We start from the raw sequence: 27,528 nt of genomic DNA, 5'->3' as shown, positions 1-27,528 counted from the left end.
TGTCACTTGTCTGTCTGTCTTCTTATTTAGATCAAGTTTCACAAGGATAAAAGTGCCTTATTATTTACCATCTCCCTGGCATCTCGTACAACACCTGGTAAAGAATGGATGCCTTAAGTATTTCTTAAACAAGCAATTCATTTCCCTCCCTTTGCCCCAGCAAGTTCCTGAGAACTAAAACTAAATGCTGACCCATTTCTGTCTTTCTGGACCTTTAGAGATATCTTTAGTATTACACTGGCATCTCCTAGCTCTCACGATGTTAAGACATATCTTTAAAAAGTCAACTCTTTCTCCAGCTACATCTAAACTAAGTGGACATTTTTCAGACTTCAGTGCAGAAGATCTTTTAGTGACATCCAACATGGTTGATCACTCCCTCCCTTTTAAAACCCTTACTTCCATCAAACTACATCTTCTTTCTTATTGTCCTCCTATGTCTTTGCATCCTTTACAAGCTCATCTTTCTATATTCTCCAATTTCAAAGTCCAATCCTAAAGCCCCTTCTCTTATCAGCATACACTTACTCCCTGTGCAAAATCACCACAGACCATGGCTTCAATTATTGCCTTTATGCCGATAATTTCCAAATTTATATCTCCTATCCCTGTCCTCTCTTCTGAGCTCAGATACATGCATCCCACTGCCTATCTGATATCTATACATAGATGTCTCAAAATCACCTGAAACTCAACATTCTTGGAGGCTCGTTATCATACCTGACTAATTGGAGAAACTCACCTCAAACTGGGTTGAGACTTAAAAGGAAATATATTGGCTTAAGTAACTAGAAATTTCTTGGATAGAGTTAGTCTTGAGCATGCCTGGATTTAGGAATTTAAACAACAAAAGAAAGTCTCTCTTTCTTTCTCTCTCTCTCTCCCATTTCTGCTTACCTCTATCTACCTTCTCTCCTATTGCCAACCACTTTTCTCCATAGGTAAGAAACAACCAGAAAGCAGCTCCGACACCCTATCCTTGCTGCTCCAAGACTCTAAAGGTAAGTCCCGTTCATTTTCACTTCCAACCTTAAACATTCATGAAAAGGAATCTCATCGTGCAAGCCTGGGTCACTAAGCCACTGCCTGCATCAACACTGTTACCACACTGAAGCACAGTGCACTACAGCCAGGTCAGCAGGGCTTTCTGAAGGTAAATGTAACCAAAAACCCTATGACTGGATTAACAGTTCTTCAAAGGAAGTGGGTATAGGGTGTGCTGAACAGATTAAGTGAGTACAGGTCCTCTACCCCCAACCCTGCTCCTGTCCTTATGGTTTCTCTTGGTGAATAAAACCATCATTCTCCCATCCTGTTACACAAGCCAGCCAGAAACCTAGGAGTTCCTGCTGACTTTCTTCTCTCTCACCCCTCAAAGGCAAGCCAGTGACATAGCCATTCAGTTTTACCTCCCAAATATCATTCAAAGTCAGCCACTTCTTTCCATCATCACTGCCATCTCCCTAGTCTAAGCCACCAGAAATGTTTTTCCTGGACTACTGGAAGAACTTCCTAGATGTACGTACTCTTGTCCCTCCTATCCATTGCCCACATAGCAATTAGGCTGATCATTTCAAAGAATATGCCTGAATGTGCCACCCCTCTGCTAAAACCATTAAACAGTTCTCCATCTTTCCTAGGACAAAACCCTAACTCTTTAACGTGGCCTACAAGTCCTTGCATGTCTTTCCTCTCCAGCTTCATCCTAAGTCATCCTTCTCCCTGTCTCCCAGAGCTCCAGCACTCTGAGCTTTTAGTTTTTCCAGCACGCGATGCACCTTCCCACTGTGAGGTTTTTACACATGCTATTTCCTCTGCTTGGATTGCCAAACACACACACACACACACACACATACCCCTTCACCTTCTACTCATCCTTCAGATCTCATCTCAAATGCCACTTATTCAGAGGAATCTCCCCGGTCCTCCAATAGGTTAGCTCTCTCACTAAATATGCTCAAATTGCAGCCTTTATTATATTATCTTATAGTACTGGGTATTGTTCCTTCAGAGTAGTCATTATGCTTGTAATTTTAACCTTATTTACTTTAATTGATTATATCTTTCTTCTCTACTGGAAGGCAAATGCCACAAGAACAAGAATCCATTGCTTCTGCGTACCCTTGTCTTTCCAGCACCAACCACAATGCCTGAATTCATGTCCGAATAATTTCTGGAAGGCACAGAGATTAAAAGTACAGATTCTGGAGCCAAATCTAAGGTCAGTCAAGGTTCCTCTTCTTTAAGTTGATTTGTGTGTGTCACTCTGGACAAGTCACTTGTAATTCCCTCCCCGCCTCCCTTTTTTTTTTAAGACAAAGTTTTGCTCTTGTTGCCCAGGCTGGAGTGCAATGGCCCGATCTCGGCTCACTGTGACCTCCACCTCCCAGGTTCAAGTGATTCTCCTGCCTCAGCCTCCCGAGTAGCTGGAATTACAGGTGTGCACCATCATGCCCGGCTAATTTTTGTATTTTTAGCAGAGATGGGGTTTCACCATGTTGGCCAGGCTGGTCTCAAATTCCCAACTTCAGGTGATCGGCCTGTCTCAGCCTCCCAAAGTGCTAGGATTACAGGCGTGAGCCACCGCGTCTGACCTAATTCCCCTTCTTTAAGTTTATTTATCTGTAAAATGTGGATAACAGCAAAGTTTCTCATGAGGGCTTCATAAGATGCTCTAACTAAAACCCTTAGCACGATGCCTGGAACAGAGAAGGCAGATGTATCCATTACAATTAAGTTTAGCTAAGAGCAACTGAAACCCCAAAATGATATGGCTTAAACAATGCAGAAATGTATGCCTGTCTTAGCCAAAGGGCTCCCACTCGGCTCTTTTTATCTCGTTGCCTCAGCATTTTCAAGATGCAGCTTTCTCTACATGGCACCTAATGACTGTTCAAGCTTCAACCATCAGGTTCTCCCTTTCACCAACAGCAAAGAGGGGAGCTTCCTCATAAGGCTGTTTCCCAGAAGTTGCACACAGCATCTACTCTCAAATCCCATTGGTCCAAACTTAACTTCATGAAGCCACATCAGCCAGAAAGCAGACTGGGAAATGTAGTCTTTATTCCAGATTGTCAGGTGCCCAAGAAAAATGGAGACACAAGAAACAACCTCTATCTCAGCAAGACAGCGAAAAGAGAATCCTTCTGTGAACACTGGGGATTTTATGTCAAGGAGCATCTCCATAAAAGATGATATGGGAAAAAAAGTCTGCAGAAGCACCATCCACAGCAACTCATCTTATTGCAGTAAGTGACACATAAACGTATTTGTTGAATTTTAAGGAAAACCATTACCATCGCCACACCAAATGTGACCCTTCTTAATCCACAGGACATGCTTCACAGGGAAGCTGTCTAGCTCTGCTCCTGCTCAGGATCCCCCTGACCTCTTTCCCTGCCACGATGGAAGAGGAGCTTTGAGAGGTCCTTGGCATTGTCATTCTCCTATGACTATAGGGGGAATTGCTCTCTGGATATATACAAGGTGCTGACAGCTGCCAAGCTGGACTTCTCAGGAAGCCCCAAGGCAGTCTTCTGACCACAGAATCCCCCTATAGGGCAAATCATGGACAGAGGGACTCCGGCTTTGTTGTACCTGACGCACTAAGGGCATCTCCATCTGTCACTAACCACTGCTTCAGAAACTTAATCTTGCTTCAGAGCTAAAGCCATCCTGTCACTCAGCTCCAATTCACTTCGGAAAAGTTTAAAAAAGGAATCTTTGGCCTCACGGTGAATCCCCAAGTCTTACAGAAAAATGATTCCGCAGCAGTTCAAAGAGAGAAGAGAAGTATTTACTTTTTTTCCCTTTCATGCAGAAGAGAAAGGAGCATTGAGTATTATTTTGATAACAGAAACTAAACTCTAAATAATAGCATCCAAGAGCAATAACCACACACAAACCATATATTTTCTTTCATCTCATGGTAATTGCATATGGAATCACCATCCTTATTATTAAAAGCTTTTATCCAGTGCCAGTAGGTGCCTGGGGCACAAAAGGCACTGAGTTTTACTAAATCTATATCTATCAGTACATGGGGGAATACATGGAGGTCTCTCCCAAGAACTTAGAAATAAGATTGTCTTCTGACCACTTATCAAAAGGCATCCAGAATTTTAAAGTGCATACTCCTTCCATTTTCTATACAAACATTTCCAGAGCACAAGAATACTTTCTGCAGCCTTGTTTGTAAAAGGATGGAAACTACAGAGATGTCCATCAGGAGAGAAGTCGTTAAGTAAAGCATGACCCATCCCCATGGAAAAATACAATGTAGATACTACCAAATAACGAGCTAGACTTTTCTGCCATGTCAGGGAAAAGTGTTCACCATCTCATGACAAGAAAACAAAGCAAACAAAACAGGCAAACAAGTAAACAAAGCCATCAACATATAACAAACAAGGAGACAAAACAGATGCAGCTTCTGAAGTTAACCAGGGTGGCTTAAGTACTTCCCAGCTCAGCGACTGTGGACAAGTTCTGCATCATCTCTAAACCACAATTTCTTCATCTAATAAAACGAGATAACAACAGGATATCTCATAGGATCTTGTGAGGATTAAACACACCAACTAGTCTAGGAGGCGGTGAGTCAGCATGGTGTGTTAACTAGAGGGATCAGCAGCCGTGTTCACTCTGGATAACTTCTCGTCAGTGTCATCGTACTCTATCAATGACCACATCTTAATCTACTGTATTAATCACACAAAGGGGAGGAGACACAGCCGGCTCTAAGCAGTGGCTCCCGTCTGGTGAATGAGGTTGGCAGTGCGGGAAGGAGGATGATGAGCCGTGGAGAGAGTCTTTATTTTATTTTCATGTATTTGTTAGTTGTCTTTTTTCTTTTACAATGAGCTCATGTTACTGTCATAATAAAGGGTGCTTTTTTTTTGGAAGGGGGAGGTTCTTTAACAATTGGCCTCTAACAGTTAAACCTGAATAGCATCTTGTAATGGATTAGTACAGAGATCTGCAAAATTCCCCGAGGAGACTCTAAGCCCCAGGACCTGCTGGTAACTTAACTGGAAACAGGAACATGTCTAAAGAAAGAATATGACTACAGATGGGCTGGGGGGTGGGGATGCCACGGAGTCCTAGCAGCTTGGGAGGAAGAGAGACAACAGAGGTAGCAAGGCCATCCAAGCAACAGGCAGGGCCAAGGGAATTGGATCCCTTAGACCCATATTTGCAAATGTGTCCCCCAGGCTCCTCACACAGTATTTGTTCTGTGTTATGGACCGAGTTGTGTTCTCTCTGCGGTGGGCATGTCTTGCTAGCCAGCAAGAACTCAAGCATACCCTGAGAATGACCCTGTGATCTTTGGTGAGTGTTTGTTCAGTGTTCCAAGCCATGGAATGGCCAACCTGGATGTTTACGCCATACCTATGAAGAACAACTGGATCCTGGCCCATTCCTTGGAACCCAGGTCATGCAAGGAACCAAGGCCTTTTGTGTTGAGCTAAGGAGACAGGACATTTGTTTGTTTGTTTGTTTGTTTGTTTGTTTTTGAGACAGGGTCTTGCCTTGTCACCCAGGCTGGAGTGCAGTGGTGCAATCACAGCTCACTGCAGCCTTGACATCCCAGGCTCAAGCAATCCTCTCACCTCAGCCTCCCTAGTAGCTGGGACCACAGGCACACACCACCACACCCAGCTCATTTTTGTATTTTTTGTAGAGACAGGGTCTCACTGTGTTGCCCAGGCTGGTCTCAAACTCCTGTGCTCAAGTGATCCTCCCACCTCAGCCCCCAAAGTGCTGGGATTACAGATGTGAGCCACCACACCTGACCTTGGAGACAGGATCTTTAAAGAGGTGATTAATTTAAAATGAGGTCATATAGCAAATACCTAAGGTATCCGGGGCTTAAAACCTAGATGACAGGTTGACAGGTGCAGCAAACTACCATGGCATATGTATACATACCTATGTAACAAACCTGCACGTGTATCCCAGAACTTACAAAAAATAAATAAATAAAAATTAAAAAAAACATTTAAATGAGGTCAAATGGGTGAAATATGATAGCTGTCCTTATAAGAAGAGATTAAGACAGAAACACACAGAGGGAAGACCATGTGAAGACATAGGGAGAACAGAGCCGTCTGCAAGCCAAGGAGAGAGGCCTCAGAAGAAACTAACTTTCCAACTCTAATCTCAGACTTCCAGCTTCCAGAATTGTGAGAAAATATATTTCTGTTGTTTGTCACCCAGTCTCTTGCGTTCTGTTACAGCAGCCTACCAAGCGAATACACTCTGATGGGGATTCTTTTCTCATATGAAAGAATTTTACATTTTCTCTGTGCAAATCCATCAATCTTTCCCTTTTCCCTTTATGGCTTCTGGGTTTTTGTTTTTTTTTTAACAATCTTGATTTGAAAGGATTTTGCCATCCCAATATTATTAAGATATATCCGTACTGCCTTCTAATACTCTTAACAATTTTTGTTGTTGTCATTGTTGACGTTCTTGTCTTATGGTGCTTCTTTTGTTTCATTCTTTTTATTTTTTTATAGATACAGGGTCTCACTCTGTCTCCCAGGCTGGAGTGCAGTGGCATGATCACAGCTCACTGCAGCCACCAATTCCCGGGCTCAAGGGATCCTCCCACCTCAGCCTCCCGAGTAACTGGGACTAAAGGCATGCACCACCACGCAGGCTAATTTTTGTATTTTTAGTAGAGATAGGGTTTCACTATGTTGCCCAAGCTGGTCTCAAACCCCTTGACTCAAGTAATCTGCCTGCCCTGGCTTCTCAAAGTGCTGGGAGTATAGATGTGAGCCACCGCGCCTGGCCTTTTGTTTCCTTCTTTACCTGCAATTTATTTCTGTAATTCATGTGTGGTCAGGCTCAAAATTTGGGGTTTTTTTTCCTGGAAGAATAGTATCTTATCTATATTACTGTTTTCCTAGCTTTATTGAGGTATGACTGACAAAAATCTATCATTTTTATAAACGTAAAAGTGTTAAATGATGTTACAGGAGTATATTTTTGACACAAAAAGACGGTCATAATATACTTTCAAGTGAAAGAAGCAAATTATTTTAAAATACACATTTTTGAAATAAATTATGTATACTTTATAAGTATTAAAAATTTATAGAAAAGGCTGGGCACAGTGGCTTATGCCTATAATCCCAGCACTTTGGGAGGCTGAGGCGAGCAGGTCACTTGAGGCCAGGAGTTCAAGACCAGCCTGGGCAAAATCTGCCCTGATAGTACAGGAAAAAGTGAAGCAATAAATAAACTCAGACAGCGAGGAGAAAGGCTTCGTAAGCTTTTCCACTCCAGACCAGGTACTTTGCACCTTATAAAGTCAGGGAGTGTTTGTGTCACAGAGCTTCATAACAAGAGAGTGATGTTACTACTAAAATTCTAGCTAAGTACTACTCATAAGAACACTTTTCTAAAGGCAGTTGTCAATTTTGGTGGGGGTGGCTAAAAAAAAATCTTCACCATGAAATAAGAGGTGGCCGTGATGTCACTGTGTCAGTGAGCAAACACCTGATGTCTCTGCCACCAGCTCCTCTTTACGGGGCCACCACACCACCAAGGCAGCAGCAGGGTCAGCAGCATTTCTAAGCAAGGCAGCAGAGAAGCACTGCTTTCCCTCCTTCATGCTGCCTTGAAATAGCCTAGGCGGAAGGGATTTTTTTTTTCTCCCTTTCCTTTTAAAGAATACACAGCCCAGGGCAACTCTCCTACCTCAGCTGCCCCACATTGGGAAGGGGTAGCTAAGTCATGCAGTCTCTGAAACTGCCAACGCACAGCAGGGCTCGGAAAATCAGTACCTCTCTCTGAAGTTACCCAACGTGCTGAGACCTTTAAACCAAACGACAGTAAGTAGACATCGCCAAAGTCTTTCATGGAATTAGAAGATGGGTTTACTTCCCTAGAAGCCTCAAAATGTGAGCTGGACACAGTGGTTCATGCCTGTAATCCCAGCCCTTTGGGAGACTGAGGCAAGAAGATCGCTTGAGGCCAGGAGTTCGAGACCAGCCTAAGCAAAAAAGCAAGACCCCATCACTACACAAAAATAAAAATAAAAAATTAGCTGGGCATAGTGGTGCATGTCTGTAGTCCCAGGTACTCAGGAGGCTGAGGCTGGAGGATCACTTGAGCCCAGGAGTTCTAGGCTGCAGTGAGCTATGATTGAGCCACTGTACTCCAGCCTGAGTGACAGAGCAAGACCCTGTCATTAAAAAAAAAAAAAAAAAAGGATAATATGCAAAAGCACAATTGCTGGAAATTAGAAATCACAAAAGTTAACTTTCTGTACAATCTGCTTTTAAATTTTGCCTTTTTCTGAAATAAAATAAGTTTCTGAAGAAGTCTTCAGAATCTTAAAATAAGTAGCAAGAAACCAGGAAAAGAAATCTCTTTATAGAAAGAAGCATTCTAGTACATAGGCCTAATAGCGACTGGATGAGCAATAGGAAATCTTTCTATTTCTACTCCTAGTTTCTCCATCTTAGGGGAAATAAGGAACGAGCCAGACTCCAACCTGCTCCACAGCCAGGATATGGGGAAGGACCCTAAGGCAAAAAGGATGGTCAGATGGCAGAGGTAAAAATGGAGGATAAAGCCCTGAAGCCGTCAAAAGTCCATAGGAAATTGACCGGGACCTAATCAATGACCCCGGGGCTTAACAAGTCCAAGGTCCTCAGGTTCCCCCAGGAATTCCTGCTGAAGAATCTTCAAGATCCTCCAGGATATAATTTTCTCACACACACACATAAGCTGAAGAAGAAAATATCCTTGTGTGCTAATAAGAATCTCCCAAACAACACACAAGGTGGACAGATATACATATATTTTTAAGTCAAAACACTAGATTGGACAAGGGAATTTTTCTTCTCCAGAACACTGATTTATTTTCCTAAAACGTCTTACAGAAGCAGAAAAAATTAAATCACACTTAATTCTATATTGTGAGCCTCACTTTAAATGAAAAGAATGGCATAAAATCAAAGATTTTCTAGAAATTCTAGGCTATCTAGTTGTTAAATTAAGACTGATCAAATGCCAAATCATTTCTCCCTCTCCACTTGAAGCGAATCCGGGCAGGAAGACTTAATGTGATGAAACTATTTCACTTGCTATTTGAAGAATTCTCTTGTAAGATACACAATTCCTTTAAAATTTTCTAGGCAGCTGCTAGGGGTTGCTAAGGAAGGGATGGAAATAGAAAATATTCTAAATAAATAATTAGTGATTTCTGAGGGGCAGATTCCATAGATACTTTTTTCAGGATTGAACACATCTTAGGTTTAGAGACTGGATACGTTTTTTTTCCCGCATTGCCTCCCTCTCTCTCTTCTTCTCTTCCTTCCGTTCTTCCCCTCTGGGTTAAAGAAAAGATGCAGAATCTTCAAGCAGAGACCTAGACAGGGAGATTTTGAGCTGCTCTGTTTGTGTCCACCTTGGTAGAAAGACAAAACAGAACCTAGGTCCTCTATCTCCATGCAAGCCGGTGGAACCTCACTGTGTCTGTTTTATTCGGTTGTACTTCGGGGAAAGATTGCATTTGAACAGAGGAGTGTCTAGAAACAGACATCTGTTGCTTTGGCAGCAGCATTCATTTCCTGTCTTTGATAACCAGATCCAGGGGCCTCCAGGGAAACTAACTCCTCCCTAGGCTCCAGGGAGGCAGTGCCTCAAGCCTCACACCCCGCTGGCAACAGAAACCGCTTGATGGATGTGTGCATGGCCCCTAAGAACTAATGAGCTACATCGAGGCTTCAGCAAAGACTTCCAGGACAAAGATGGCAAGCTTCTCCACCTATACTTGGGGAAAGAGAATCAGGCTAGCACCCACTTTACAGCCACAAGGAGAGAAGTTTTGAGAACTCAGTCAACCATTTGAGTGGCGACAGAGAATCCAGAAGCAGAGATCTGGTGACACTGTTTAAACACTAATTAAGCCAAAAAAAAAAAAAAAGATATCCCCAATTCCTGGGACTTCTCAGACACATGAGCCATTAAATTCCTTTTTTATTTATGCTCGGTTCAGATTTTACCTTGGATTTCTGTGTTATAACCAGAAGAATTCTAGCCAATAGAGTTCTGGAGCTGAAATGAAGTTTTGAACCACCACTGACAATGATTATCCTTAAAGGTGTTCTAACATATTGTGATTTGGGGCAATTTCTTCCTCCTAGTGGATGAAAAATGGAAGGATGGGAAAAGGGAATCCCAGGAAAATTGAAAAGTCCCAAGGCCAAGAGTTGAAGGTAAACTAAAAGAAGGAAGGAACTTTTGACACAGATACACAGGCTAGTGAGAACCCATAAATACAGAAGAAACTCATTGTTTTGTTCTAAATGAGGAAATCCATGGTTCTCACTGAGGTCAAGAGGTTTCTTGGTTGAAATCGACATGCAATTTTCAAATTCTAAATGGGTAATGTAGCAATTTAATATACGGCATATGTGTTATAATAATATTTCTTAATATTAATTGCTTTAAGATATACTTATGGCAACATGGCATTTTCATTTTTGTCCATATTTAGATAGTCATAAGAATGCTAAGAAGGAAAGAAAAATTCCACCTGCCAAGATTTTTTCTATATCTGAACACAAATGAAGAAATTGGTTCAGAATGGGGAAGAGAAAAAACAAATACACAACTGTATTCCAGTATGTTTTAAACACGGCTTTACACATCTGTTTTGATACTTGCTTATTGTTTACTGAAAGTGAATACTTTATAAAGCCTCTTATTTTATGATATAAGAACAAAATATGCAGGGTTAATCCAGATTGGAAGGAGCAAGGAGCCACTCGTTTTGTATCTCAGGAAATGCCTGACTTTGGACCCAACCTGTGTCCCACAATCACCACCTGGTGGCAGCATACTTAAATAGCAGGGATAGCTGAGTGTTACATAAACATCTTTTAAATTTTGACCCCAGCAACATTAAGGTCATTTTGTGGTACCGGATCAATGACTAGATCCTCTCTCCAGAATAGGGGAATTAAAAAACAGGAAATTAGGATACCAGAAACCTGGGTGGGTGTGGAGTAACTATGGAATACAGGCATATGTCAATGATGACACTGTTCACCAGCATTTTCTAATAAGTGATGCTCTTACCACTAGCAGGTGAGTCCAGGTGGTACAAGAAAAAGCCACCCTGAGGATAAGATGATTGAGCAGAGACCTGAATGAAGGGAGGACATAAGACATGCAATTATCTAATGCAAAGAAACATTGTAAGTGGTGGAAGCAGCAAGTGCAAAGGCCCTGGGGCAGGGCCATGTTTGACTTCTCAGGTACAGCAAGGAGGCTAGCAAAGCTCAAGCAGAGGAACAAAGAAAATAAGGCAAATGAATGTGGCTGAAGCAGTGAATAGGGGTCAGATCCTTGCCTTTTCTCCAGTTTCTAGAAGCTGCCCACATTGGCTTGTAGCCTCTTCCTCTATTGCCAAAGCCAGCAACAGTGATTGAGTCCTTCTCATACTACCTTCTGGTTCTCTCTCTGCCTCCCTCTTCCATTTACAATAGTGCCCCCTTATCTACAGAGGATATGCTCCAAGACCCCCAGTGACTTCCTAAAACCATCAACAATACAAAACCCTATAGATACTATGTTATTTCCTATACATACATAGCTATGATAAAGTTAAATTTATAAATTAGGCACAGTAAGAGATTAACAACTCATAATAAGATAGAATTATAACAATATATTATAATAAAAGTTACGTGATTATGGTCTCTCTCTCAAAATATTTTATTTTACTATTCTTACCCTTTCTAAATTGAAAAGTTTTGCCTTTTCACTTAAAAGAAGCACTTCATGGGTTCTCTTTGGCTTACCTGAATTACCAGCATCACTACTCTTGCACTCTGGGGCCATCATTAAGTAAAATAAAGGTTACTCACACATAAGCACTGAGATACCACGACAGTCGATCTGATAACCAAGACAGCTGCTGAGTGACTCAAGGATGGGTAGAGTCTACAGGGTGGACATGCTGAACAAAGGGATAATTCACATCCTGGGTGGCACAGAGCAGGACAGCGCAAGATGTCACCACACTACTCAGAATGATGAGCAACTTAAAACCTATGAACATTTATTTCTGAAATTTCCCATTAATGTTTTCAGAGCACAGTTAACCATGGGTAACTGAAACCTCAGAAAGTGAAACTGCGGATAAGAGAAGCCTTCTGTATACAGTTCCTCGGAATTACATTGGCTCCAACCAAATAATTCAGGACAATCTCCCGTTTAAAGTCAGTTGGTTCACAATCTTCATTCCATCTGCAACCTAATTCCCCTTTGCCAGCTAATCTAACATATTTGCAGGTTCCAGGGATTAGGATGCAGGCATTTCAGGGAGGTCATTATTCTGTCTAGCACAGAGGGTTAGAAAGCAGGTTAGGCCACCGCACGTTCTCATTCATAAGTGGGAGTCGAACAGTGAGAACACATGGACACAGGGAGGGGAACATCACACACCAGGGCCTGTCGGGGGGTGGGGGGCTAGGGGACGGAGAGCATTAGGACAAATACCTAATGCATGCCGGGCTTAAAACCTAGATGACGGGTTGATAGGGGCAGCAAACCACCATGGCACATGTTCTGCACATGTATCCCAGAACTTAAAGTAAAATTTTAAAAACAATTATATTAAAAAAGATTTAAAAAGAAAGCAGGTTAGGGAGACAACTAGAAGGTGGAAAGTTAATACACCAACCTGGGAAACACAGCCTGAAAAGAGAGGATAGGTCAATTGAGAACAAAATGACAGAATCTTCTGGTCACTCCCAAAGCTCAACAACTGCGGGGCAGTTTTAAGAAGCAAGTGTGCCCCGTAGCTCCGTAGGTTTTTATGTTGTTTCAGTATTTTAAAAATGATGTAACAATGATGAATCCGGTGAAAGAGTTACACAGTCTGAGATTGTCCAGGAATTCTCCAGATCTTTACGCAGTCTGCCCTGAGAACGTTTGATATCCATGCTATAAAATAGTTTCTGTAAATTAAACCTCTTAATCTAACTTTATGATAAGAGTGCTTGTCCTGTATTTCAGGTACTCCCTGGACTGCAACATTCCAGGAAACCAATAACCTGGGGGAATTCATGAAAACGTGCATGGATTAATAACAACTAACATATGTAGACTAAGTCGATCCCAACACACAGTCACTATTCTACCCTTGCAAAATCACTGTGGAGTTAGCAGAGGTTGTTATTCCCATTTGAGAAATGAGAAAACAAAGGCTCTACACACCAATCTATGCACACAAAACAAGTCCCACAAGGTGCAGAACTCAGACTCAAATCCTTAATTTCTGATTCCACCTTCAGCTTCCTTTTCTTTTATTCAATTATTTTTATTTTTATTTTTTGGGGGGGATGGAAACTGGCTTCATCACCAGGCTGGAGTGTAGTGGTGCGATCTCAGCTCACTGCAACCTCCGCCTCTGGGTTCAAGCAATTTTCCTACTTCAGCCTCCCGAGTAGCTGGGACTACAGGTGCGTGCCACCACGCCTAGCTAATTTTTTGTATTTTTAGTAGAGATGGGGTTTCACCGTGTTAGCCAGGGTGGTCTCAACCTCCTGACCTTGTGGTCTGCCTGCCTCGGCCTCCCAAAGTGCTGGGATTACAGGCGTGAGCCACCGCAGCCAGCCCAGCTTCCTTTTCAAAATACCACAGAGCTCCAAGCAATCAAACTGTCCTATGACAGAGGTGCCCATGTAGTTTGACTCAAATATTTCCTCATCTCCAGGGGCTTCCAAATTTCTAACCCTCTGCAGAAGCTTTAACCTGGAGGGGATGGTGTGCGGACACCTCTAGGAGGTAACAAAAGTCAAACGGGGGCCCCTGTGTCATGGCCTGATTATTACATGGCAATTAGATAATTTTGATAATACATCCAGAGAAAGACAATCCAACTACTCATGGAGCATAATGATCTATCAGGAATAATCCGTGCTCATCTCCTACAACTGTGCTACAGCAACAGAGGCCAGGAATAGTAGGAAGGCACCCAGGGCCGGATGCGTTGGCTCACAGGTAATCCCAGCACCTTGGCAAGCCTCAGCTGTAGGATTATTTGAGTGCAGGAGTTTAAGACTAGCCTGGGCAACCAACAGAGCAAGATGTCTTCTCTACAATTTTTTTTTTTTTTGAGATGGAGTTTTGCTCTTGTTGCCCAGACTGGAGTGTGATGGCATGATCTCAGCTCACTGCAACATCTGCCTTCTGGGTTCAAGCGATTCTCCTGCCTCAGCCTCCTGAGTAGCTGGGATTACAGGCACCTGTCACCACGCTTGGCTAATTTTTTGTGTTTTTAGTACAGACAGGGTTTCACCATGTTGGCCAGGCTGGTCTCGAACTCCTGACCTCAGGTGATCCACCTGCCTCGGCCTCCCAAAGCAATTTTTTTAAAAATTAGCCAGGCACAGTGGAGCACCTATATAGTCCAGCTACTAGAGGCAGGAGATCACTTGAGCCCGGGAGTTCAAAGCTGCTGTGAGCTATGATCATGCCACTGTACTCCAGGCTGGGCAACAGAGTGAGACACCATCTCTAAACATAAATAAATAAGACATCCAGCTCAGGACATCCTGCTATGGGAGCTCAGGAATGTCACTTGCCCTTCCAAAGTCTCAATCTCTCTATCTGTAAGAAAACATCTACTTCATGAGGCCACTGTGAGGAATAAATGAAATAATGTTGTGTGCTGTAGGAACCTTTGGGGGAGACTAGCTAGCCCACACAGCTTATTTGAGTGGGTTTCTCTTTCTGCACCCAAAATAGGCTTGCAAAAAAAAGAGTATGTGAAAAAGCTGAGAACAATTCTTAGCTACACTTCCCAAGAAATGTGAGGGTTCTTTCTTTCCAGAAGCCTGGAGTATCGTACATACAAGGTCCTCTTTTTGTTCATGAATTCACTGATTTATCATTGGTGATTAATAAATCACCATGTATTGAGCATCTACTATCTGCCAGGCACTGTTCTGGGCTCTGGCTTGAAACAAAATGGACAAGATCGATTTCTGGTCCTATGCAGTTTACCTTCTAGTGAGGGGGAGATAAGTAATGAGGATAACTTTGGAGAGCAATAGATGTGCTGGAGAAAATAAAACAGCATAACAAGCTCAGAAGTGGAAGAAGTTATTTAAATTAGGTAGTCAGGAAAGGCCTTTTAGAGGAGCTGAAATTTCAGCCAACACCTAAAGGAAAGATAAGGAGATACCAGTAGTTTAGGGATCTGGGGACAGAATATTCCAGGAGGAGGGAAAAGAGAATAAAATGGCCCTAAAGGGGGAATAAGCTTGGCATAGTCCCTGAACAGAAAGAAAACCACTTCCACTGTTTACTGTGAGGGCAAGACTCCTGCAGCAGCCTGTCCATCTGCACACTGGAACTAAAAGCAGGGAAATGCTGACGCTTATTATGTACTCCCATGAGGCTGGAAGACACCACTTCCAGTGGAAATGAACTCTGAGACAAATAAAGGTAAGAACGTATGCTTGAGGCCATACACCTAGGTTTGAATCCCAACTCCACAGTTTGAGCGAGTGACTTACCAGCACTGTGCCTCAGTTCCCTCGCCTGTAAGGCGTGGGTAATATCAGTGCCTATCTCACGAGGTGCCAGTGAAGCCTAAAGGAATTCAATACTCGGAGCCAAGCCTGGCACACGTGATACAATATCATCTACCACCAGTGCTGCCACTCCCACGGCGACTGTTATTCCATCAGATTCGAACCTCCATCTCCCCCTCCCATCCTAAAATAACCATGGTTTGTCTCTGATTCACTTTTTGCTATGTGGCAACATGAGTGCATCCACATTGACTAATGTGCACCAGCTCAACTCTTTTTTTTTTGTTTGTTTGTTTTGAGACAGACTCTTGCTCTGTCACCAGGCTGGCTGGAGTACAGTGGTGCAATCTCAGCTCAATGCAACCTCTGCATCCCGGGTTCAGGCGATTCTCCTGCCTCAGCCTCCTGAGTAGCAGGGATTACAGGCACGCATCACCATGCCCGGCTAATTTTTGTATTTTTAGTAGAGACAGGGTTTCACCATGTGAGCCAGGATGGTCTCGATCTCTTGACCCTGTGATCCACCTGCCTCAGGCTCCCAAAGTGCTGGGATTACAGTTGTGAGCCACCGCGCTCAACTCTTAAGAGTTGAGTTGAGCCACCAGCTCAACTCTTAATCCACTCCTTGGGCATGGTTCTTCTACCCCTGAATTGGGGGTGTAAGGCAGTCAGCCCCTCTGCAAGGGATTATAATAGTTTATGAATCTAAACAGTGACAGTTATTTTGCCACCCTTTCCTCTGTCAAATAAAATGTGCAAAGGAAGGATATCCCATATATGAAGTACATTTTGGTCAAGTTTATATAAACAATATTTTCAGATCACCCTCAAACACATCTGATCTCAATTTAGGCAGCAGTGACTTAGACAAACAAACAAACAAGAATGGGAAAGAAAAGGGAGACAGGAAAGGGGAGGAGGAGGGAAGGAAAAGAAAGAAATGCCACCCTAGAGAAGGATGTCTCTCCATTTACACCTGTCCTCTCCAGCGCCCCTTAGTAGAGTATTGATATTTTGTTTTTACAAGTCTCTTGCAATTTTTGCTAAATTTATTCCTAGTTATTTTGTCTCTCTGGTTGGTTCTATACACACAGTATTTTTTCCCATTATATTTTCACAATGGGTGGCATAGGCATATAGGAAATCTATAAATTATACATTGTTTTTTCCTTACCAGCCACCTTAATGAATTCTATTATTATTTCCAATAGACTCATAGGAAGATTGGTAATCTTAGGTTTTCCAAAAAGAAAAAGTTAAAATTACTTTGCAAATAGTAATAATTCTACCTCCCCCCTTTCTCCTTTTGCTTTTCTAATTGTATTATCTAATAAGTCCTGAACAATGGTTAAATAATAGTAACAGTAATGAGCACTTCGGGCTGGTTCTGGATTTAGTGGAAATGCTTCTAGTGTTAAACCACTAAAGATGATGCTGGCTTTAGGTATGACCCTATTTTAATAGCAGGTTGTTCTGAAAATCAGAAATAGATATTTCTTTTTATAAGACATCTTTTCAGCATCCATAAAATAAATCACAAATTTTTCTCATTTGCCTGTATTAACAATAAATCACATTATTACATTCCCCAAGATTGAACCATCCTTCCATTCTTAGAATAAATCCCATTCTGTCAAGACTGATAACACCTTTCAATGTGATCATTTACATGTCCATTTCTCCACTCTGTGAGTTCTTTCAGATCGCTGGCCATGATTGGTTCATGTTTCAGCCAAGCACATAGCACATGGTTGATAATACATGTTTAATGAATAAATACATGAATGAATAACTAAATAACAGCTGCACAGAATTAATAACTAAATAACAAGTCCCCAAACACCCTCTGCACCTCCCTCCAGTCTCTCTAATCCCTCCAGTGGATTAGAGAGATCATATGCCTGGCCAGGGATGGATCTTTATATACTTAACGTACATCTGGCTTAACTGGCCCCCACTTTTCTAAAAATAGCACCCTTGAATCCCTCTTTCTCTATGGGGAAACTATTTCATGTGGCTGCAATGGGGAAATTACATGGAACGGTTTCCCCGTAAAGAATAGAGAACCCTGCTTCTCTACTCTTACCACCACCCCAAGCCAAAGGGCTAGCTACATCTCCTAGGCCTGATTAGAATCCCACACAATTATTGCTCTAGGAATAGGGCACAGGAGCCAACCTGGGCCCAAGGCATCTCTAGGAATTTCCTACAGAAGTTCTTAAGAAAAACTGTTTCCAAAAAGATTAATAAACATAAAATATGTTTGTCTAGGAATGCTTCTTACCATCTTGCCTAAACTGTGGTGAGACAGCCTGTCTGAGAATGAAGCCAGGTAGAGACAAACATGGCAAAGAATGGAAAGAGACAGGGGCCTAGTGACATCATTTGAGCCCCTGGATCCAGTTTTTCCTGAAACCAAGTTATCCCCAGACTTCTCAATCACGTAAGGCAATCAAATGTCTTTTGTTGTTTACAACAGTGTAAGTTCCATTTCTGTCATTTGCAACTGAAAAAAAATATTGTCTAATTCACATGTTGCATTGTTTCCTTGTATATTCTTAAATAAGGTTGAAAAAAAAATGTTTAAGGCAAGTAAGTCCTAAGTAGTGAGTACAAACAGCAACAACAAAAAAGCCAACCACCTTCTTTTAATTAATGGCAAGATGGGCTGAAAAGCTCCCTTAGTGAATTATAATTACAGAATGCAATTCCCAAGACAGTTATAGAGGAGCTTGTTAAACTGCAAAAACCAATGAAATCAGGAGATTACTTGAACGGGGCGGTGGTTCAATCCGTTCCAGAGAGATCATCCATTATGCAAAACCAAAACCCTTAAAACTTTCTGACAAACAACCCTAGCAATCTTTCATTCATCTAAAGTCTCGAGGCCTCTCTCCTGACTTGATTTAAAAGTGAAAATGCCTGGTATGATTTTCAAAAATAAAAAATAAAAATAAATAAATCATGTTAGGATGTCTAGAGAACACCGGTGAAAGCAGCCGAATCTCAAAATAGAGGGTTTTGCAGGGTCTTGGGGAGCAATCCTGCATTCCCAAATGCCTTCGTTTCTGCAGAAGCACCAAAGGCAAACAGGCTCCTGGCATCCTAAATGCCTCTGAACTTACCTGGGGCAAGTGGCACCCATTCCTACTGGAGGCTCAAGAGAATGTCAGCGTGGAAGTCCACAGAGCCTGTCCACCTCCTTACCGCATTTCTTTTGTGGAGAATTCTGGCTGCAGTTACCTCATGAAATCATACTTTTTTTCCTCCTTCAGCTCAAGTTACAATAGACCAAATTCTGGAATCCGGTTCTGATTATTCTCTGGAGAGCTACTTAAGAGCTGCTTCAGGGTTTAAAATCCCTCATTCAGACATAATCTTGAAATAAAAGACTATATTTAAATGAAAAATGCATTACAGCTTTCTCTTTAGGGCCTTCAGTACTGATGGGCAGGATAAAGGAAGGCATTGAAGGAAAATGAAGGAGAAGAGTAAGAGAGAAAAGAAAAATGGGAAACAGAGGAAAGAAGAGGAGAGAGACATTTACTCTGTCACAAGCTCTACATAAGGCACTTTAAATGCCATTTCGTGTCATCCTCACGTAATCCTTTGGCAGCGGGTAATATTGAGCTCATTCTGCAGATGGAGAAATTGAGGCTTAGCTATATTAAGTAATTTATCCAATAGATTCTGGCTCAGACATACAAAACATGCTCCAAACCATGTTGCTTCTATTCCACAGCTTCCTCTTTCTGAAGAGTCTAATACAGAAATGTGTTCTGGAACCAAAGTCTTTTCATAGGTGAATGGACCCTATGGAGTTAAAACACCTTCATCACCTAAGAAACAGAGATTAATATAAGTAACCTGTTGTCCAATAAAACTAGTATGTGGCAAAGCCAAGCCTGGAATCCAGTTTTTCTAACTCTAAGATCTTAATCCGCCTGAGCGTAATCTATTTTATAAGTGCAAGTTATCGATATAGATCAAATACAAGCACTCCTGATTAACGAGTGAAAAATTGAGAATTTCCCCAGTTTCAAGAGAACGTTAATTGAGAACAGAGCGGAATGTATTTGCGAATTTTCTTTTTTCTGCCTCAATGTTCTTGTTTATATCAGGCTTTTGTGGATGCTGCAATATATCCGGGAGGTATTTCCCCCATGCTGTTACAAAATCTGTAAAGGAAGAAAAAGAAAAAACCCTACACTAAAATAGCACATGTAAGCCACGATTCTGACCACTGCACAGGGTACACAGGGTATGGGCATGTCCGTTGTTTTCTGAAATGAGTTTAAACCAGAGATCACAAACTGGTAGCCAGCTGGCTGTATCCAGCCCACAGATGTATTTTGTTTGTCCCACAATGTTGGCCCCCACTGGGCTTTTAAGAAACTTAAATCTGTTGCCAATATTAAAAATCAAAAGATTTCAAATCAAAACCTGGATTCCCAGTTTCTCTTACAAAGTGGAAGATCTCATAACCCCAATGCCACATTTGCACATGGGGAAAAAAGTAGCTAGACTGCAGCAGTGGCTTCCCCTTCAGCCAGAGCACAGGCAGGCACTTTAGCTTCTCTCCACCTAGTCTACCTCGCTCATTTATACGACCTGCCTGAGCCCTGAAGTTGTGTGACCTTCAGTTTAAAAGGGTAAGGATGCACACTGCAAAGCCAATCATTATTGGGGTTTTCCCCAACCATCCCAAATAACAGCCTCTTTGGACAATATTATGACAGCTGTGATAGAAAGTAGAGCATACAAGAGACTAAACTGATTTGAGAAATGGACAGACTCGGTAGCTGAGACTCTATTTGGATTTCTGCTCTAGGATACTCATTTTGTTTAGAAAATACATTCACTTTTATTATTTCATTTATTCCTCCCAACAATCCAAAAGGAAGCAATTACCCTCAGATAAACAACTGAAGCTAAGTGATGTCAAATAAGTTATTCAACCAAGATCATCCAATTCATAAGTCTCAAAGCCACGTTTTGAACCCGGATTTGTCCAGCAACAAAAACAGTGCTTTTAGAATCAAGAAAGGACACTCTGTAGGGCCACGAAGCTTGTTTCCACCCCAGGGCCTTGGCACTGACTGTTCCCTCCAAGTGGAGACCTCTCCACCCAGATCTTCACATGGGAGGGTCTTACTCTGTTACTGCATTTACATCACCTCCAAAGAGAGGTTTTCCCTAATCATTCTACTTAATATAACTCATATGTTGTCCTGGCCTCGTGGTACATGCCCGTATCCCAGCACTTTGGGAGGCTGAGAACGGCAGATTCCTTGAGGCCAGGAGTTTGAGACCAGCCTGGGCAACAAAGTGAGACCCCTGTCTTTAAAAAAATTTTTTCAAATAATAACAACCAACATGCACACACACATTCCCCAATTACTTTCCAGGACTTTGCTACTCAAAGTGAGATCCAGACAGCAGCAGCAGCAGCAGCATCAGCAACCTTGTAGAAATGTGGACTCCTGGGCCGGGCACGGTGGCTCACGCCTCTAATCCCAGCATTTTGGGAGGCCGAGGCAGGCAGATCACAAAGTCAAGCGATCGAGACCATCCTGGCCAACATGGTGAAACCCCGTCTCTACTAAAGATACAAAAATTTGCTAGATGTGGTGGTGCGCACCTGTAGTCCCAGCTACTCAGGAGGCTGAGACAGGATAATCGCTTGAAGCAGAGATAACACCACTGCACTCCAGCCTGGCAACAGAGCGAGACCCCGTCTCAAAAAAAAAGAAAAGAAAGACAAAATGTGGACTCCCAGGCTCCTCTTCAGACTGGCTGAATCCAAATCTGCATGTTAACAAGATCCCTAGATAATCCTAAAGTTTACAAAGCACTACACCACACAGGTGCTGCCCAGTAGAAATATGTGAGTCACAAGCGTACTTTTAAATTTTCTAGTAGCCACATTGAAAAGGTAAAAAGAGGTAGACTTAATTGCAAGACGTTTTACTTGATATGAGTATAATTTCAACATGTAAGCAATCTAAAATTATTAGAGTAATTTAGTATTCTGTGTATCTTACACTTACAGCACATCTCAATTTGGACATTTTACCTATTCAATAGCCACATACAGACAGTAGCTACCATACTGGACAAAACAGCTCTGGGCCATCCATTACTTTATTTTTCTTTGTAGTCTTTATCACCACCAGAATTTGTATTACATATTATTTGGCTCTTTGTCTGCTGTCTCCACAACCCTCCCACTAAAATGTTAGTTCCAGGAGAACAGGTGCTTCATCTATCTTATTCACCATTTTATCCCCAGTACCTAATACAGTGCACGGCATATGGTAGATATTTTTTAAATAATTGAATGAATGAATGAATGAATGAACACAGGGTATATGCTTCCTAGTACTTTATGTGTGGCAGTGTGGTACAAGGGAAGAAATCAGCCCTTTGAAATTAGACAGCAGGTTCAAATCTCAGCAGAAGCACTGAACAGCCAAGTGACCCTGAGTTAATCATTTACCCTCTCGGAGCCACATGTAAAGTGGAAATGCTGCTACGTATCTCACCATATCATCAAAACGCTCAAATGAAATAACAGGTCTATAATTGTAGGTAGCACCAATTGCCACAATGGCAGGCATTCGGTAAACACCAATGAAATTCCATCCTTCTCCATTCTCTCCCCAGTTGCCACATGCAAAATATGCTGCTGAGCACTGACCATTTTCCTCTGGGTAGCATAAGCGTGACTTTGTAGAGCATTTTCCTGAGTTACTTTCCCCTAGCCAATGGAATGTGTGTATTCACTGCTGACACTGAAGACAACTTAAAACTATGGAAGAGCTCCCAGGTACTCGGGAGGCTGAGGCAGGAGAATCGCTTGAATCCGGGAGGCGGAGGTTGCAGTGAGCCGAGATTGCGCCACTGCACTCCAGCCTGGGCGACAGAGCAAGACTTCATCTCAAAAGAAAAAAAAAAAAACAAACCAACCATGGACAATCACTTCCCATTGCCCTGGGGCTGAATGGTTTCCAGTGTAAAGTGGTCATGGTTACTGTATGCTCTGCAAACCATGAGAGAGCAAACAGCTCATGTTGTCTCTGTCACCTTGATGAGTTCTGCATTGGCAGCCAGTTGGCCTGGCCCGAGGTCCCATCCCTTAGAAGAGTTTAAAGTCTCTGCCTAGACAGCTTGTAATCAGCTCATTCTGAAAAGTGCATTGTGGCTTTGCCTTTTTTTGGAAAGGGAGAGGGAAGAGGGCATGGAGGGTTAATCTCACCCAATTTATTAATCACTGGCCTGTGTCAATCCACCAAGTGAGGCTCGCTTCCCCGTAGATTTTAACACATGCATCCCAATCCATTAGTCTATCTTGCCCTGAAAATCTGATGCACACGTTCTAATCTCAGATGTATTTTTATATCACATTAGATCAACAGCATAGGAGGAAAGCAAAACCCGGATTTAGAGATAACTGGAGTGACACTGAGGAACTGAACCTGCTAGGGCTGTTGAGTTGAATATGAGAAAACCCCAAGCCAGCTGTGCAGAGAGCAGCCCCAATTTCTTCTTGGCTCTCCCTCTTGCTGAAAACACAAAAACCAGAAACACGTGCAGAATTCATAGGCTACTGGAAGCACATTTAAACAAAATAACAATAAATAAACAGGGGAAAAATTAAAACCTTTAATTAACCTGTGGATCTCTAATCAGTCAAATAGATCCCAGATAGCATACCTGTTATAGGAAGGAACTATACTGTTTAGGTACAGATACCACCATTTAAAAGATGAAGAGTTGGACTAGGAAACCAGGAGAAAGAGTTTCTGATACTGGAATCAATGCCACTGATCAGTGCCATCTGATACAAAATCAATGCCACTGTTTCCTTTTCTACAATACAGTGAGAATGCTGCCCCTCTTCCTATACGGGAGTGAGAGAGGAGTCTGAAGAGATAGATGGAACTGATGAAAATTTCACAAATGCCTCAAAGCACCGCTGTCTGTGGTAAGGCTGGAGAGTGGTCCAAAGCAGTCCCAGCACACTCAGATCCTGTGGGTCCAACGGGTCTTCCCAAAAGCAGAGCTGGGGGCTAATGATCTCCTCTATGTTAGACAGACATGTATTGGCAGGAAGCTTGTTCCTAAGAGAATTTTGTGTCCAGTGCTTTCAATCAGTACCCCTGGACTAGATGCTGGGGTGGGGATGAAGGACACAGAGATACCACACGGTCCCCTTAAGTGAGGACCAGGGGAATCTTGTTCTATCCACACCTCTTCACTTTAACAGTTCTGTGAGTGGCTACCAAATATGACACTGAGTCCCAAATACCACAAGCACTGGTTGGGAGCAGAAGGCTGGGCATACCACAGCGCTGGAATAACATAATCAGGAGCCACGTCAAACAAAGTAGTTTCTATACCTTCTCTTCCTAACATCAGCATAAAGGAATCTAGGAAAATCTGGCATCTTCTATTCTTTCATTCGGAAAACTCTCCAGACCCAGTGATAGGACTTCCTGATACACATGCCACCACACATCCTTCATTAACTTTATTTTAAGTCACCCAAATAAAACACCCCCGGCCCTCTGTTTCCAGCTGCCACAAACCCAAACACCTCAGATCTTGGAAAGATTTGATCTTTCTGCCTCCCTGAAGGGCCATTTGACAATTCTCATAATTCTAAAATTAGAATTGGAAAAAAAAAAACACGCAATTACCCTCATAAGGCCAAAGCTACTCCACAGAAGAAACCAGAACATTCCTACAACCAGCAATTAAACAACTAAAACCTTCCCAGACATCGTGCCCCTTCTTTATTTTGCTGTTGCTGCATTAATCATCCTAACACCTTTTTAATTATAATCACAAACTGGAAGCCATGGCTTCTGATGTTATAAATACTGATTTTCCAGTTAAATTAGGCATTTGCTGTTTTATGTTTTGATAGGAAGGGGCTGTTTGAAGCCTCCTAAAATACTGCAATTAGTTCTCTCTGTTGAAACAGACAAGACGTTAACAGACACATTTGCTGCTTCCCTGTAATGTGCTGGAATGTTTATGACTAAGTGTACTTCTCTCAAGCTTTTAAAGCATAAGGCATATTTTTAAAAGTGGAAGAAATCAATCATAATGCACACATTTATTATATATTTCTTTAGTTAAGTTAATTCTAAAACTTTCCCAGGCTGTAATTTAAACCTAGAAAGCACATCTCCTCAACGGGCAGGCAACCTGTCAGGAAACAATCTTGATTTTACCTATTGGCTCTGCTAAGATGATAACATCACTTCAGCTGACAAAGGCTGTGTTTCTGTTTGACATTTGCAATTAATTACCGAAATGCAATGGAGATGCAGCCAGCCATGCAGATCTGTTTCCCAGAAAGATATAAAACAGGAGGAAAGAGAGAAAGAGAAAAAACAAAGGCGAAGGACGTTTGCGTTTGGGGGCATCTGCACCAGTGCCGTTTAAAATGTTATGGCTGGCAGGAAAGCTGGATTATTCATTTATTTTACCTGCACTTAACTTTCTAGTCCTCTCTCCTCCCTTTCTCTCACCACCGGCAGACGGTGGGAAAGGAGGGAGATGAACATCTCACAAGACAGAAGCTCCAATCTGTTGCGAAGGAGGCGGAGATTAGACAGGGCACGGTCTGGGGCATAAAAACTCTCAGGGCACCAACTGTCATGCAGACATTGAGGCTTCTGGTGCAAAATCAACTCCGTGCTCATTCAGCCAAGGGGGATGGAAAGTTACGGAGGTGGGAGGCATCCTTTCTTTACTAGAAAGCCAAAACGCCAGCGTGATCTTTGTAACTGTTCCCTATTCATTTTGCTCTGACCTTAACACACTAAAGTTGAATTCCAGCCACGCAAATGCGTTTGAGGGTGATTTTAAGAGATTCCAGGGGACCTCAAATCCCCTTAGTCAATTTAGCCACCCTGTCTCACTCCTCAAAGTCCTCAGCCCAGAATCCCAGAACCCCGCAAGAGCCTGGTTTCGAAAACACCCAGCAGGCACGAGGGCTGGGGGTTCCCAGGCTTGGAGCTGGGCAGATTCAGACAGCACCTCCTTGGATGAGGAGCGCGGGAGGCAGGGCAGGGTGACACCTCCTCCCCTCGCCCTGAAATAAAGTGACCTTTCGCTGGAGTCCAGCCCTCTCAGCCGATCCCCCTGAGCAACGCCGCCAGGGTTTGCAGAGCCCTCGCGGGGGCTTGGGCCTCTCGGGACGGTGCCTGGATGCTCGAAGGGCGTGGAAAGCCGCGGCTTCCCCTCCGCGTCTCCCCCACGCGTCTCCACCAGCCCGCGGAGCCCAGGGTCCTACCTGTACCACTCCAACCCCTTTTCGTAGTTCCTGTCGAAGAAGTGCGGCTCTACGCCCACCGCCCGCACGTCCGGGTGCACGCGGATCGCCTCCAGCAGCGCGCGGGTCCCTCCTTTCTTGACCCCGATGATGAGCGCCTGTGGCAGCTTCTTCTCCCCATAGTCGGGGGTGCTGACGGCGCCGCCCCTCTCGCTGCTCCCGTTGGCCGCTCTCCGGCCTGCGAGATCCTCGTCGGTGGTGCTGGACTCCTGCGCTTCCCTCTCCGGCAGCGCGCTCTGAGCCGTGATCATCTCGCTGGGGGCCAGCGGGGTCCGGAGCCAGGCGTCCCGGGCGCCTCCGCCGCCGCTCGGCAGCCCCCAGCCGTCGGTCCCGGGGGCGGCTGGCTGCTCTGGGGACTCGGGCGGCTCCCCGTGGCTCGCGTTGTCCAGCGGCGGCGGCGCGGGTGGCTGCGAGGGGGCGCCGAGGCGCACGGGGGGAGGCAGCAGAGAGGGTGGCGGCGGGCTCGGCGGGGGCTCGGCGGCGGCGCCCGGCGACTCCTGCAGCGCCAGGGGGAATTGCAGGGAGCCCGAGCCGCCCAGGAGGCTGTAGCACAGGTAGGTGACAGACAGGGACAAGGTGCACATAAAAAGCAGCTTGCGCGCCGGCGGCCCCTTAGCAGAGGCGCCGGGCGGCGGCGGCGCGGCCAGAGGTGCAGGCGGAGGCGGAGGCGGAGGAGGTGCGGGCCACCGGGCCATCGCGGCTCCCGGCTCGCGGCGGCGGCGGCGGCGGCGGCAGCCCCCGGCGCTGCCCGGACATGGTTTCAGCCGCCGCCCCCGCCGCCGCCGCCGCCGCCGCCGCTGCCCAGCCGCCCCGGCTGCATGAAGCGACGCCGCTGCGCCCCCGGCCCTGGCCGCTGTCCCGCTGCGCCAGGGGGGAGCCCGGCCGCATGGCCCCCCGCCCCACGCTGCCCGCCGAGTCCGGGTGGCCCCCCCACCACCGCCCCCCCCTCAGCCTCAGGCAAGGGGACCGAGGGGGGCGCGCGGACCCGCCGGCGGCACCTGCTCCGTCTGCAGCGCCCCCGCTTCCCCGGCTCCGCCGCGGCTTCTGCTTCAGCCTCTGCCGCCGCCGCCGCGCGCTGTTGCAGCCCCGAGTTCCTTCCCCGCTGCTAACTTTCTGCCGGGAGAGAGGAGAGGCGCGGAGGGGAGGAGGAGGGGGCCGGGCGCGCGCCCGGCGCCGCCGAGGGAAGGGGGGTGCGCCTCGCGCGCGCCTGCGAAGGGGGGCGCGGGAGCGGAGGCGTGCGCTGGGGCTGGGGCACCCGGGAGAACGGAGATCGTGCCCCCCAGCCCCCCAGCACGCACGCACTTGGGGTGTTCCCCACCCCACCTCGCTTACTCCCCTCCCTTGGGAGCTCGGGACGCCGTGTTCTCCATTCCTTTGCCCCAGTACTTTTAGAGAGGTAAAGCCCAACGCCTGCCTCCGGTGCCGCGCACCGGGAGCTGGAAGACAGCGGGTGACGAAGCTCTCGCTTCCGCTTTTCCTCTGGGACTCCAACTCAGCCCATCCCCGACCCTCCCTTCTCTCGCCCGGGATATCCTCCTGCCTTCGGCCCAGGAGTGAATCCTTTTCTACAACCGCTTTCCCATCCCAACTTCCATCTTTCCAGCCACC

General features: G+C 44.5%; 1 protein-coding gene across 1 annotated transcript in view; it reads right to left on the bottom strand.

Annotated features, from left to right (window-relative positions):
• The window catches only part of HS3ST4 (heparan sulfate-glucosamine 3-sulfotransferase 4), a 442,976-nt gene extending 415,911 nt beyond the window's left edge, over positions 1-27,065 (bottom strand). The window contains exon 1 of the mRNA XM_034951138.4: positions 25,882-27,065. Coding sequence (XP_034807029.3) covers positions 25,882-26,615 — 734 coding nt within the window. The 5' untranslated portion in view covers positions 26,616-27,065. The remainder of the gene's footprint in view (positions 1-25,881) is intronic.
• Between the last annotated feature and the right edge of the window lie 463 nt (positions 27,066-27,528).

The sequence above is a fragment of the Pan paniscus genome, chromosome 18 (genome assembly GCF_029289425.2).
Source record: "Pan paniscus chromosome 18, NHGRI_mPanPan1-v2.0_pri, whole genome shotgun sequence".
NCBI classification, from domain to species: Eukaryota; Metazoa; Chordata; class Mammalia; order Primates; family Hominidae; genus Pan; species Pan paniscus.
Note: the sequence above shows the minus strand (reverse complement) of the source record. Positions and strands in the feature narration are given on the sequence as shown.